Source organism: Cucurbita pepo, chromosome LG02, assembly GCF_002806865.2.
Source record: "Cucurbita pepo subsp. pepo cultivar mu-cu-16 chromosome LG02, ASM280686v2, whole genome shotgun sequence".
NCBI lineage: Eukaryota > Viridiplantae > Streptophyta > Magnoliopsida > Cucurbitales > Cucurbitaceae > Cucurbita > Cucurbita pepo.
This window is the reverse complement of record NC_036639.1, coordinates 2,704,388-2,719,284: the sequence shown is the minus strand read 5'-3', so window position 1 is coordinate 2,719,284 and position 14,897 is coordinate 2,704,388. Positions and strand designations below refer to the sequence as shown.

General features: G+C 32.7%; 2 protein-coding genes across 2 annotated transcripts; one reads left to right on the top strand and one right to left on the bottom strand.

Annotated features, from left to right (window-relative positions):
* Positions 1-1,141: 1,141 nt before the first annotated feature.
* LOC111789003 (geranylgeranyl transferase type-2 subunit alpha 1) lies at positions 1,142-5,429 on the bottom strand. The gene is made up of 8 exons (XM_023669614.1): positions 5,220-5,429; positions 4,968-5,130; positions 4,629-4,789; positions 4,415-4,519; positions 3,182-3,979; positions 2,906-3,083; positions 2,478-2,664; positions 1,142-2,089 (listed from the first exon to the last, which is right to left on the bottom strand). The coding sequence occupies exons 1-8, from the start codon at positions 5,333-5,335 to the stop codon at positions 1,695-1,697; spliced, it is 2,103 nt and encodes a 700-aa protein (XP_023525382.1). The 5' UTR covers positions 5,336-5,429; the 3' UTR covers positions 1,142-1,694.
* Positions 5,430-9,626: 4,197 nt separating this feature from the next.
* On the top strand, positions 9,627-12,097 carry LOC111787605 (protein ECERIFERUM 2-like). The gene is made up of 2 exons (XM_023667620.1): positions 9,627-10,314; positions 11,056-12,097. Exons 1-2 carry the CDS (start codon positions 9,871-9,873, stop codon positions 11,929-11,931), a joined length of 1,320 nt encoding a protein of 439 aa, XP_023523388.1. The 5' UTR covers positions 9,627-9,870; the 3' UTR covers positions 11,932-12,097.
* Positions 12,098-14,897: the final 2,800 nt, after the last annotated feature.

Below are 14,897 nucleotides of genomic sequence, written 5' to 3'. Positions count from 1 at the left end.
TTAATTCGTTTAAAATTATTCCGAAACAGATTTTACTCTTTCAAAAATAAGATTTGAATTTTCAAATAACTAAATATATGTTTTTTCGAAACATTTCTTTACTCAAAATTAATGATTTTATACTTTCAAATATAATTTTATTTCATAAAAAGTAATTTCAAATAATTAAAAAGAAAAAACATTCTTAAAATCATTTCGAAACATTCTTTTAATCAAAATTAATGATTTTGTACTTTTAAATATAGTTTTATTTTATAAAAAGTAATTTCAAATAATTAAAAAGATAAAATGTTTTTAAAATTAATGATTTTGTACTTTTAAATATAGTTTTATTTTATAAAAAGTAATTTCAAATAATTAAAAAGAAAAAATGTTTGTTTTTAAAATTATTTCGAAACATTCCTCTAATCAAAATTAATGATTTTATACTTTAAAATATAATTTTATTTCATAAAAAGTAATTTCAAATAATAAAAAAGAAAAAATGTTTTTAAAATTATTTCGAGACATTTTTTAATAAAAATTAATGATTTTAAATATAACTTTATTAAATAAAATTTAACTTTTATTTCATCAAAAGTAATTACAAATAATTCAAAATATGTTCTTAAAAATTGTTTTTAAAATCATTTCCATACATTTTTTTTAATCAGAATGAACATAAAATTTAAATTTTATTTCATGAAAAGTGATTTCAAATAATTGAAAATATGTTCTGGAAAAATACGTTTATAAAATTATTTCGAAACATTCCTTCATCAAAAATTAATCATAATTCAAATTTTATTTCACAAAAAGTAATTTCAAGCAATTAAAAATATGTTTTGAAGGGATCAGTTCATGAACCTACTTTTCAACCAAGTGTGTTTAATTCAATTGAAGTTCATGAGTATGATGTCATTTCTGACCCTCCAATTTTAGAAAATTTTAAATCTAAAATCAAATAAGATTATAACTATAAAAAAAAAAAAGAAAAAAAAAAGCAAAACGTTAACCAACAACGGAAGAGAGGTTTAGATAATAGAAGGTAAATTCTGATCAAAAAAGCACTTACTTGTATTCCTTTCGAAATCTTCGATCGAGTCTATCCTCCGTTGGTGATCTTGTTTCTTTCAACTCAACCAAATCGTGCCTGCATGGCTACATATATCTCAACATATTATAAATTATTGAATTAGGATTCTTCAAAATTTTGGCATAACAAGAAACGGTTCTCCAAATACATAATGAAGAAACTTGTATGGTATGACTTAGAACTAGACCACAGCCATTTGACACACTGACACACCATGATGTATAAATGAGCAAGTGAAACAAGGATGATAATGGAGTTTGAAGCAAAATTCAAAGTAGCGAGTACCAAATTCATTTCCATGTCATCGCCAGACCTCCCATTCCCATTAAGTTATATATCCGTTCGAGCTCTCGGAGATGTGTCATCCATCAGTAAATTCAAATCCAAATCGTCGCACGGTCACCAGAATCATAGAATAATTTGAATGGTGTTGGATGTAACAAATGATTTGAATGCTTGTTGGATGTAATGGCGGATCCTCGGTTGTGTTGGAAACAAGATGATGCTTTGCCCATGGTTGGTACCTTGAGGATCAAGGATAGTTCGTAGCAGACGTTTATACATTCGGAAGATGAACTATCAAAGCGGAGAGAATCGGATGCAGATAAACTAAATTCATCTATTGTACTTGTTTGCCATCAAGCCAGTGGAGTTTGGGAAGAACCTTAACCAGAAATGCCTTAAACCTCTCACTGGATATCATGTTTCCTTCAATATCTAATTGAGTCAAGTTCAGATCTTTGAATAGAAAATAAGCTTCCCAGTAACTTGCCAGGTCGGGGCTATCAGTTACCATTTTATCACTGCTCAGATCATTTTCTTTTTCTTCGGAGTGAGACAGGGGAGATGAGAAGAGATATCTTGTGGTGTCGATAGAATGCGAACCTATCTCGTTGCACGAGACATCCAAAACTTTCAAGGACTTCAACGTTCTTAGAGACTCCAACGCGGTAAAACTACCGATTTTATTGTTGCTCAAACTCAAGCAAGAGAGAAGCTGCAAGGCCTCCAATCCTGTCCAAGGGTCATATGACATAAAAAAAAAAAAAAAGTAGAAATTTAATATGTTGCAATATCAAGATCAAATTTCTCAATCATATCAACATAACTGTATCCCCAAATAATTAATCAAACCCACAACATGCAACTAGATTTTTGTTTCAACTTCTAAATTTGAAAACCATTCAATATCTGTGAGAGTCCAAGTCAGATTGCATGAACCAACCGTACTAATATTTAGACCAACTTGGATGGTTAACCACGAACTTAGCATGGTTTGCCAATCAGATCACACGAATAAATTTTTCAATAAATTTAATGGCATATAGTGACCATAGATAACGCAGGAAAGTGCAACAACAATTAGTTCCGCTTATCGTATAAGCCAAGTAGAAAAGTATACCTTCAGTTGAACGGAGTTCGTTATGGCTGAGGTCCAGCACTTGAACCCACAGTAATCTTTCAACAGATCCAATCCGTGAAATTGATAAATTATTGAGCCTTACACAGGTAGTAGTGCCTAAATACGGTGAGGTCTGGTCTTTGTAGCAATAGCAGTGTCTAAACAAAGACTCCATAGTCGATGTCACCTGCCAAGAAACCAAAGTATTAGTCACTCTTCCTGTCGAACATACGACAGTAGTAAAATTCTCATTTAAGCACATGGAACAAGGCAAAGATTCCGAGGATAAATAATTTAATGTCACAAAGGGAAACATAAAACAAGTGTGAAGTTACAGATTCTAGTCCCTGGTGGCATAAGGGACATCATCATCAAGGATAAAAGAAGTATAAACTTCCGTTAGTTGATAACAAGAAATCGTTAATCACCTTCTGCAATAAAACTAAGCTGTGTTCATCCTTGTAGTAATGAAAATGTGTCGGGTCCAACTTCATCAGGTCCTGGTAAAGTTCAAGCACTTCCTCAAGTTGGGCCATTTTATTGGCATGTGGAGATGTTGCAACATGAGCCATCAGAAATCTTGCAAGAGTGAGCTTACCAATTTTACTACAAAGAAGCGGAAAATTAAAATGAGAAAGATGTGATTTATAAACAGTATAAAATAATAAAACATGCAAAAGAACTGGAGTGAGCAGTGAGCATACCAGTCGGTCTCGGATAATAATTCTCGGAAAAGAGCTATTTCATTGCTTATAATCTCAGCACACCATTCAGAACTAGAAGGTGCATAATTATTCTCAATGGTTAGATTATCGGAAGAAGCAAATGGTAAAGTTTGAGGACTAATGCTGCAACTAGTAAAGTTTTCATCCTTCCACCAGATCCCTTCATTACCACAATCTTCAATAGGTGTTTCTCCTAAATGCACAGACACTTCAAAAGAAAAACAAGTTGGTTTCACATGATGAAAACCACTTGCTGATGTTATTTTCTGAGAATTTCCAAGACTGACTACCACAGAGTAAGATTCAGAAGAATTCATCTCTCCTTGAGGAAAACTAAGATGACTAACCCAAGCTTTGGCAGCATCATGGCTACATTTTGAGAGTGGTTTCCAAATAAGATCTCCTCTTAAATTAGCTGTAGATTTAACACTCACTGAAGATGAGTCGACACCTTGAACAGGCTGATCAAAGTAAAGAATGAGAGCCAACGTTTCTGAATCAGAATGGAAGCTTCTAGATGGAGATAGGGTTTGATCATCCAGACTTCTATTTCTTGATAACGCCACTCTGTAACTATGAGGTGGCCAAGAGGAAACAAGACTTGGAGCATTTGATTTTATCGTTTGGTCCAGAAGCCAAAGATGATAAAACCAACCACTTTGATCATCTGGATCAGTGAAAATAGCTTGGTGCACGAGCTCATACTCCTCACTTAACACCTTTTCCGCTGGGAAATAACCTTCAGCCTTTTTGTTCAGCAGTTTAGCAAGAAGCGCACTACAAGGTGGAAGTGATATCAACGAATTTATACTTACGACACAGTTGAAGATAACTAAAACTTTCGACAGAAAGAACACTGAGAAGAAGAGTGAAAGTCTAGAAAATTCCATAAAATGTAATTTTATATGCACTAGTTTTCCAAATAAAATGGCTTATAGAAGATTCGAGGTGAGTTTTATGTGGCCTTAACGTTTACATAACACAATAATATCCTTGCCACGTTCATCAGATGGCTAATAGAATTAAGACAAACGTTAAATCAGTTGAGAATTGTAATGTGTAAATCTGAATTACCGCTAAAAAATGGAAACACCGGTAATATCTTCCTTGGATAGTTGAATTTTATGAACAAGCAGAGCAGGATGAGCCAGCACAACTGGTCCTAAATCTTTTACAGATTAACTTTTCAACTGAGGATTACGTAGGCTATACCTGCGATTATGCCATGCGGAATAATTGCTGAAATTTGTGTCTATCATATCTGTTGTATACTTCAACTCTTTCTCCTCGGGTATGTTTGTTAACTCTGCCACAAATCTGGTAAACGGACAAAGAAATATATGAACTAATACATCCAAAATGGTCATGTAAACAGCGGCTATCGGCCTCGAAGGATTGGACAAGGAGAATGCAAGTAGATGTTAACCTTCTGTAGTTCCATGCATGAAAATTCCTAGCGTCGAGCTTTTGAAATTTTCCAAGAAGACGCAACTCAAGATCGGTGGATGAATGCCCCTTGCTCAAGATCCATTTTCGATGATACCACGCGCCGTACGACTTGACGTTCTGACGCAGTGCACTTTCAGCCTACATTAGATGAATTGACGGAACCTAATCAGTAGTTCGTACTAACAATCAACAACAGCGTTGAGCCAACCAAACGCATTAACGAAACGACGTCCTCAGACCGATTAACTAAAAGCAAAAGCCTAGTCGAGAATTGAACAAAGAGCTTCAAATCCAGCGACGACAAATGACAACTTACTACTCTGAGTTCCTCGTCGAGGATCTCTTTGATCGACTCGGTATCTGATGGAGATTCCTTCAGGTAGTGTTCGACCGCAAGTTTCCTATAGTTCCAAGCCGTATACAGATCCGGATTCATTTCCAGCACCTTAGCACTAACCTCTAGGGCTTCCTTATCATAGCTGCAACGATCAATCCAAAAATCAAATCACAGAAACACCTAAACCGTTACTGAAACACGAAACAGAGATAAGCAAGTCAAATTTTATACTTCTTTTGGTGGTGATTTTCGAGCAATTGAGATTGCAGAGGACGAAGCTTGGCGGCTTCCGCCGCCGAAGCCTCTTCTTCCTCCGGTTTCTGAGGCTTGCGCGGCCGTCCGTGCATTTTCGGTGCAGTGCAGTGTTCTTCGGAAGGATCGAAATTAGCGCCTCTGAAGGAGATGAAGATGTAACATCAAGCGACAATCGAGAGAGAGAGAGAGAGCGATACATTTTATATGAAGCTTCGTTTTCGTATTCGAGTCCAAACCCGGGAGAGCAGGAGATTGAATGGACGAGTTGGTCCGCGCCATGGCCCACTAACAATTCGGCCCAACATAAACTAATGGGCCGTAACTACTTCAATTTATCCCAGCCCATTAAACGGCTCGGAGCGTGTAAATGTATTTTTAAAACGACCCAACTCAACCCGAACTACTAATCCAACCCAACCTAACCCGACGCCTATAATTCTGGTTGGATTGGTCCGGGATGCCGGATTGGATGTACACCCCTACCCTCGACTAGTTCGAGTTATATCATTTTTTATAAAAGGTATAGGTCTATATTTTCACACCGTCAAAAACAAATAATAAAAATAAAATAAAATAATAAAATATAGAAAAATAACGATAAAACCGTTATTTTTCGTAATATTTAAAACTTTGTTCTTCTTTGTAGTATAATAAATTTAAAGGGTATAATTTTTTTAAGCATAATAAATATTTAAATACTTAATATAAATAATTGATTTCAATAATAAAAAATAAACGTATTATAACTCCTTTAATAAAAAGTTGTATATTTAAATTATCCAACATTATATGATATATGGAAACCACTCCAAATGGAGTAAGATTCGGATTACTTTGTTGATTGAATATTTTAAGGCAACAACATTGTTTGAGATTTGAATCACTCCACAAGTAAGATCGATCATGTCTAACTTAAATGATTCTTGTTGATCAAATATCTCAAGGCAATAACACGTGCTTGATATTCGAATCACTCCACAAGCAAAATTGATCATGTCGAGCTTGAATGATTCTACATGCAACCTAAACTACATATAGAATTGCAAACAAACTTAGCCATTGGCTAAAGAAAAACAAACATACTTCTTTCACGAAACTTCATTTTTTTCAATGTGGCATGAATTGAAATATCTCTGGATAACTTCAACAATATTTTCTTCGCATATTCATTAAAGCATATTGTATGATTGATGTCTCTTGGTTCATATCATTAGAGATGTCCACGAGCCAAGGTGAAAACAAGGAAGCTTTCTTGATCCCGCCTCCTATTTTTATTTTTATTTATATTTCTGCAAAATTCTTCATTTATTTTTACAGAATCACGATGCTTTACCAGAATTTCTCTCTCAATTCGTAATATATTTTTCATATAAAAAAAAATATTTATTTCATAATATTTATAGTGTTTAATTTAATTCGTAAAAAAACTCAAATTTCAATATTACTTATCCACTTAAATAAATAAATAAATATAAAGTAGAGCGGAGTAGGTAAAGATAGAAAAGTATAATTTTCGTGAGCCCTAATCTATCTCTACTCTTCCTTCATTCCGATCTACGAAAATAAGTAAATTAAATTAAATTAAATTAAATCAAATTTATTTTAGTGAAATAGATGCACTTTATTGTATGGCCTCCTCTACTCCAAACAATAATTATATAACTTTCATCCTTTTAGTAAGAAGTGTCATAAAATCATAGGTCCAATAATTTGGTTTATAAAAGTCCATACTTTTCAACATTTATTTTTTACAAGCTACCGTCTCCACGTGTACATTAAATAAACTAGCAATAAAATCAGTATTTACAAAATAAAATAATTTATTTTATTTAATAAAAATTAAGAAAAAGGGATATTAAATCGTCTCAAACACGTATCTATTTAGGAAACCAATTCCATCCATCCATTAACGCCCCATTCGTTAGGACACCAAATTTATCCTGTCTCTATTTTAGGTTATATTAATTAAAAAATAATAATAATAAATATATATATATATATATATATATATATATATATTTTAAAAAATACGAATGAACTTTAAAAAATTTCAATAATAAACTCTTAAAATATATTTTTATAGTTAATTTTGGAGGAAAATTGTTAACAAAAAAAAAGTTTGAATTTTCCTTAAAAAATATTTTTAAAATTTTAAATTTGTATTAATACTATTAAATATTTTAAAAAAATTTTAAAACCAAAATTAATAGTATTTTTAAGATTGATTATTTTTTTTAAAAAAAGAATATTAGTAAAAAGAATTGATAATTAAGTTGAAATCTACTTTTTAATATTTATGAATCGTTTTTAAGAAGTTTAAAAATATTGTTGAAATTTTGAAATTTAAAAAATATTTATAATATGAAGTACAAAAATGAGTATATTTTTATTTTATTTTAAAAATATTATCACTTTTTGCTCTATATTGTAAAATATAATTATGTCACCAAAATACTTCTTTTTACCTTAACATTAAATAAACGTTTTAAAATTATTATTGAAATATAAATTTATTAGATCGTTAGACCAACAAAATTGGTGACTAAACATCGTTTATTCATAATTAATATTGACAATTATTCTAGTTATTGTCACGTTGTTTAAAGTCATTGTCCATTGTTAACCATTTTAATGACAACAAATTAAAAACAAAATTATAAATTTTGAAATAATATTATTTAAAAAATAAATAAAATACAACAATTTTTTATTATTATTATTATTATATTTGAATTTAAAATTATGTACTTATCTCATCTTGAATGCCCTTAATTTCGTCCACTTTCCAACAGGCACAATTACGAAAGGTGACCTACTTCTTAACCTCTCTTGACTATATCATTGTATATTTGTGTCGGTTTCATTTATATATTTTTATTTTTTATTTTTTATTTTTTTATTCACTATTAATTTAATTTATAAGCAATAAATATATTTTTAATTACAAAATATTAAAATATAATATAATTACTATAAAAAAAATGTTTTTTTAAGAGTATTGCCTGGAAAAAAGTTTATAAACCGTTGAGCTCGTGCCTTTTCCCTTTTTTCTATTTAATGGAAAACTGAAGCTATAAATATTTTATTATCTTTTTTTTATTATTAAATATTTTATTCTATATTTTTATATATATTTTAAAGTACATTTTAAAATTGATTTAATGATCATAACATTCAATTCTTACCGCGGTATAATAAGATCATAGCATTCGATAAAAAAAATACTCCTACTTTTGGCTTAAAGTTAATGATATTTTTTAAATAAATATTAACGGTTTTCATTCAAAACTATGAGTAAGAATATAATAAGATATATTAATATGTGGAAATCACTGCAAGAGGAGTAAGATTTAGATTACCTTGTTTATGGAATATCTCAAGGTAAGAACATTGTTTGAGATTTGAATGACTCCACAAACAAGATCGATCATGTATAATTTGAAGGATTCTTATTGATCAAATATTTCAACGTAAGAACACTTGTTTGAAGTTCGAATCACTCCACAAGCAAGATTGATCATGCTGAGCTTGAATGATTTTACATGCAACCTAAACTACATAAAATTGCAAATAAACTTAGTCATTAGCTGAAGGAGAGCACAAATGCTCATTTTATTATATTTTCCAAGTCTAGTTACAAATACAACATACGTGGCTCTATATAGCCTCAAAAGGAAAGAAGTCATTCCAAGAGTTGTAACATTCATACTTTAAGATTAATTATAATTAATGATGTAAAATGTAACGTAGAGTAAATAAAATGTCTTAAAATACATTAATGAAAATACAATAACTCTGAATTACTCTAAATTGTAATCCACTAAAAAATTATAACAATAAAACTTCACTATTCTTCAACGTGGCATGAATTGAAATATCTTTTGATAATTTCAACCGCATTTTCTTCGCATATTCATTAAAATATATTGTATGATCAATGTCTCTTAGTTTATATTTTATATATATATATATATATATATATATATATATATATATACGCGAAGTACAAAGTTTTTATTTATTAATTTAGCTTTTTAAAAAAATTATTAACTAGCTAAATTAATAAAAATATAAATAAAAATTTGTAATTTATCTCCAAAATATTTGTAAATTTTTAAAATTTAAAAAATAACCCGGACAATACTTTATTTAAAAAAATATATATAAACTCTCAAATTTTAATTAATATTATTATATTTTAAATAAATAAATAAATAAGTTTTTTTTTTCTTTTTCTTTTCTTTATGATTTTTCTAGTGTAAAGGCAATGGTAGGTTTGAATTCCGCTGTTTTCTTTACGAAAGTGTAATTTAAACTTTAAAAACGGATATGCGTCTCTAGGCAAGCCGTGTTTTCAATCAATAAACTTCCTCATCTTTCCATTTAATAGTTTCCCTATCCATTTCAAATTGCTTTGTTCATATTAAAAGCTCTCATTAATGGCTTCTCCCAACTGCAAGGATGCGTGCGAATCTTCTTCACCACAACAAAAGCCTCTGCCATTCTCCAGTCTTCCATAAATTCAACTCCTCCTCCTCCAAACTTCTCTCACTTCTACGCACAATTTCATCAGAAAACCGCTCGAAAGTTCCGATTTCTCTCTATTCTTTGTCAGGCGGCGAGATTCATGGACGGCAGCGGAAACGACCTAATTTCCGAAGTGAAATTGTCGTCCGTGGTTCCGGCGAAGGCGACCGGCGAGAATAAGGTCCATGAACTTTCGGCGATCGATCTTGCGATGAAACTTCATTACATTCGCGGCGTTTATTTCTTCAGGCCGAGCGAAGAGGTGAGAAATTTGACGATTTATGACCTAAAGAAGCCTATGTTTCCGTTGCTGGAGATATACTATGTCGTTTCGGGGAGGATTCGGAGGAGGATCGAAGATCGCGATCGGCCGTTTATCAAGTGTAATGATAGCGGAGTGAGAATCGTTGAAGTGGAGTGCGAAAAAACGATCGACGAGTGGCTTTCGATCGATGACGACAAGATTTCGCACCGCCATGGAGATTTGGTTTACAGTCGTGCGATCGGGCCAGATCTTGGATTCTCCCCTCTCGTGTTCATCCAGGTGCGTCCGTCTTGTCTGTTGGTTTCCGTAACTGCCTTGACAAATAAAAAAATAAAAAAATAAAAAAAGAAAGAAAGAAAGAAATAAGAAGATTATCAGTCAGCCTTAGCTACACGATCTATCAAATTTCTATAGCNCTAAAAATAATCTAATTAAAAAGAAAAGGTTATTAAAGAAAAATAATGAAAGGTTATTAAATGTTTTTTGATGGTAAGAATAAAAAAATTCTGAAAACTGAATTAAATATCACAAAAAAATAATTAACTAAATAATAAAAGTACACATACTTAATCCATTGCTTGATGACAAAAGGTATTATAGAGTTAATTATATTTAAGTTATTTTAATTAATAAGATAAATTTGGAAATAGAACGATTAATTATGAATGTGAACTATATGAACTATATGAACCATGAAATATTTGCCATTGACTTATTTATTATTTAGTATTTTTATTATTATTAATATTCTGAGGTTGGCGCAATTTCTCAACCGATCATTTAGAGTTGTTGAAATCTCACGTGATATAAATGGACTTTAAAAGAATAAAATAAATTATTAAAATATTAATAGTTGACGGAATGACTCATCCGTCCAACCTCCGTTAAACAAAAGAAAAATACTATTAATGAAAATAATAAATAATCTAATTGATAATTTTTTAATAAATAAATAAATATTTAAATGTAGTTTTTTATTATAAAATAAAAAAATTTAAAAACCATTTCGGCTGCGTGCAGCTGACTCGGTTCAGGTGCGGCGGACTCTCCGTCGGCCTCAGTTGGGCTCACGTCCTCGGCGATATTTTCTCCGCCTCCAACTTCATCAACGCATGGGGTCACGTCATGAAAAACCGCCCGGTCGAACGACTCCGCCCACTGCCGGCGACTGCGGCGGACCTCATTCGGCCGTCCGGCTCAACTGGACGATCTACATCGCCGGTCAAGCGGCTGGACTCGACTGGAGACCTTTGGATCGCTTCAAACGACTGCAAAATGGCGAATCGGTCGTTTCGAATCACGGAAGAGCAACTGGTACGAATATTGAGCGTCGTCGACCGAAATCGGTCGGCGAACTACTCGAGTTTTGAAGCTATTGCTGCGATTTTCTGGAAATGTCTGTCGAAAATACGTCTTGAGGACTCGGATTCGAAGACGATATCGATCTATTCGACTAAATTCCCTGATAGAGAGGGTCAGATTCCGAGGAATGGAATGGTGATGAGCGCCGTCGAGGCCGATTTTCCGGTCGCCGGAGCTGAGGAAGGTGCGTTGGCGGAGCTGATTGTGAAGAAGAAAATTGACGAGGGAGAAGAAATCAAGGAATTGGTGGAGAAAGAAAGGGAGGAATCTGACTTCATAGCGTACGGCGCAAGATTGACGTTCGTTGATTTGGAAGAAGCGAATCTCTACGGCTTGGAATTGGAAGGACAGAGGCCAGTTCATGTGAATTATGAAATTGGGGGAGTCGGTGAAAACGGCGTCGTCTTGGTGCTTCCAGGGCCGCCACGTTGCGACGGTACACCCGGCGGTGACCGGACGGTAACGGTGATCTTGCCGGAGAAACAGCTGCCGGACCTGATCGATGAACTGCAGAAGCAATGGGCGATTGTTTAAAATCGCGGTGGCTTCCACCGCTTGAGTTAAGCAGAGAAAATTAAGAGATCAATTTCGCATTGGATAAATAAATTAAATTTAGTCTTTGTAATTAAAATTGTAATTTAAAATAATGTCTTAGAAAAAATACTTAAAGCAATGTGATATAAAACAAGCTTTTATTTTATTTTATTTTTCTTTATATAAATACATAAGACAATAAATTTTAAAATCAGTAAAATACGGACTAAACTTCAAACTGGAAATAAGATTACAAAATTTTGATTTTATTTTTTAAATAAAAATTGAGAAATACATAATATAAAGCTAAAAGTTAACCGAGTTTTATGTTTGTGAGACTAGTATCTTTGTCTAATCTTCTATATCTTCTTACTTCAAGATACCTTTTAAAAACTTGGGAGATACCTCCTTCACAAAAGTTAAGACTATGACCCCCGAATTAGGGTTTGTAATTACGGGGTGATATGCGCTTATCACAAAATTCGTTATGAAGTTCACAAGAATCTCTATAGTAGTCATTCATTTTGTTCTTTGTCCATCAAATTTCGATGGACCACGTAGACATGTCGCTGATGGCCCACCAGATGATCCATCGCTTACTTGTTTCAAAGTAGGTTCTCATAAATTTAATGCTAATATTTCTCCATCGTAATTAATTGACAAAAAAAAAATTAAAAATAAATAATATATATATACACACATAAAATCTAGAAATTTAAATAGGTAAAAAGAAATAAAATTTATATATAGATTAGATAATAATTTTAAAATTAATTTATATTAAAATTTTAAATAGAAAGAAATTTGAAATATGATTCATACATTATCTGTCTTCCCAAAATAGCCTTGTCACGCTATAAGAGCCGTACGAAATAACGGGAAAGTATTAAAGATGCTTTTCTCTCATGTGCCTATTAATCAGACGGCTTTTGTATTTTGGATGCTTTTCAAAATTGGGCTTTTATTTCGGCCATAAGGCCCAAAACCGAATTTGGGCCTTTTGACATTTGGAGCCTGAATTTGGCCCGGCCCATATTAGCAATGTGCAGCCCAATACCCTATTATTCCAATAAGTGGTTATTTATTTATTTACAATGTTTATAATAATAATAATAGTAATAATAATGAGGGGATGGATAAGTGAGACAAATAAGGATTGAAAAAGGGGAATTTTGTTGGTGTGAAAATTTTCAAGTGTGAGGAGATGAATAGAGCATGCTACCCAACAACCAAGCATGAAGATCAAGTATGAAAATGGGTGCATGGCCATAGAAAAATTTCGTGCCACGTGACATGTCGTGTTCTCATTTAATTTAACTTCACAATCCCGACACATTCACACATGCACGTTAGTGCACTGGAAAATGTTGGATATTGACACGAAAGATGGATTGACAATTTCATACATCATTGAAAAGACGATAAAAATATAAAGATGAACTAAAGATTCAGATAAGAACATCGATAGTACGCTAGGAAGAGGTTATCCAATGTGGGATCTCACAACCCATTCTTTAGGGCCAGCGTCCTCACTGGGTTTCCACAACCAACCGAACATCCTCGCTCGCACACGCTTGGTGTCTGGCTCTGTTCTCATTGAGTTTACACCCGACCCAACGTCCACGCTGGCACACTACCTGATGTCGGGCTCTGATATCATTTATAATAGTTAAAGTCCACCACTAACAAGTAACAAATGTTGTCCATTTTAGTTTTTTATGTATCGTTGTTGGCGTCACAGTATTAAAACGCGTATGCTAGGGGACAAAATGAATATTTTTTATAAATAAAACAAGAAGACAGCTCTATAAAAGTTATAATATATATATATATTTCAAATATATCATATAATAAAAAATAAAAACTTTGTTCCGTAGAATGGGTAAGAAAAAGTGTGCAATTTTCTGTAGCTCTATCTATTCCACTTAAAATATCTTCATTCACTTTATTCCCGTCACCAAATTTTTATTCCAATAGACGCTAATAATAAAAAGAATATATAAATTCGATAAATAAAGGGCAGTATAGGAATATTCAATTATTGTCCATCGATAACGTCTTTTCGACCTGATCTTGGACCTTGACTCACTCTTAGTGGATAGGGATTAAAGAGTTTTTTTTTTTTTTTTTTTTTTTTNACATTCTCGCTTCTGCTTCGTCTATCACTGTTCGTGTGGGTGTTTCTCTCTTGAGCGTAACGCTCTCTTATTAGTGCACTTTTACATCTCGTGGCTTCAATAAATCACTTGGTTTCGTTCATCTTCGACATAAGAGTACTTCATTAGCGAATTATTACGTGCTCCTTCAATAATGGCTATTGCAAACCTCGTGTTGTCTGTTCGTGTGAGTGTTTCTCTCTTGAGCATAACGCTCTCTTATCAGTGCATTTTTACATCTCGTAGTTTTAGTAATTTGTTTGATTCCGTTCATCATCGACCCAAGAGCACTTCATTAGCGAATTATTACGTGCTCCTTCAACGTTGACTATTACAAACCTCGTGTTGTCTGTTCATGTGGGTGTTTCTCTCTTGAGCGTAACGCTCTCTTATCAGTGCATTTTTACATCTCGTAGTTTCAATAAATCACTTGATTCCATTCATCTTCAATGCAAGAGCACTTCATTAGCGAATTATTACGTGCTCCTTCAACGTTGACTATTACAAACCTCGTGTTGTCTGCTCGTGTGGGTGTTTCTCTCTTGAGTGTAACACTCTCTCATAAGAGCACTTTTACATCTCGAAGCTTCAGTAAATCGCTCGATTCCGTTCATCTTCGATGCAAGAGCACTCGATCAGCAAATTATTACGCATTATTTCAACGTTGTCTAGTGCCAATTTTACGACCTCTCACCAGATTTCGAGAAAGTGAAGTGAAAATTAAAAAAAAAAAATTGATATGTAAGGACAAAAGAATAATAATCATAAAGCAGTAATTATGGTAATTATTTCAATAATTAACAACTTTTT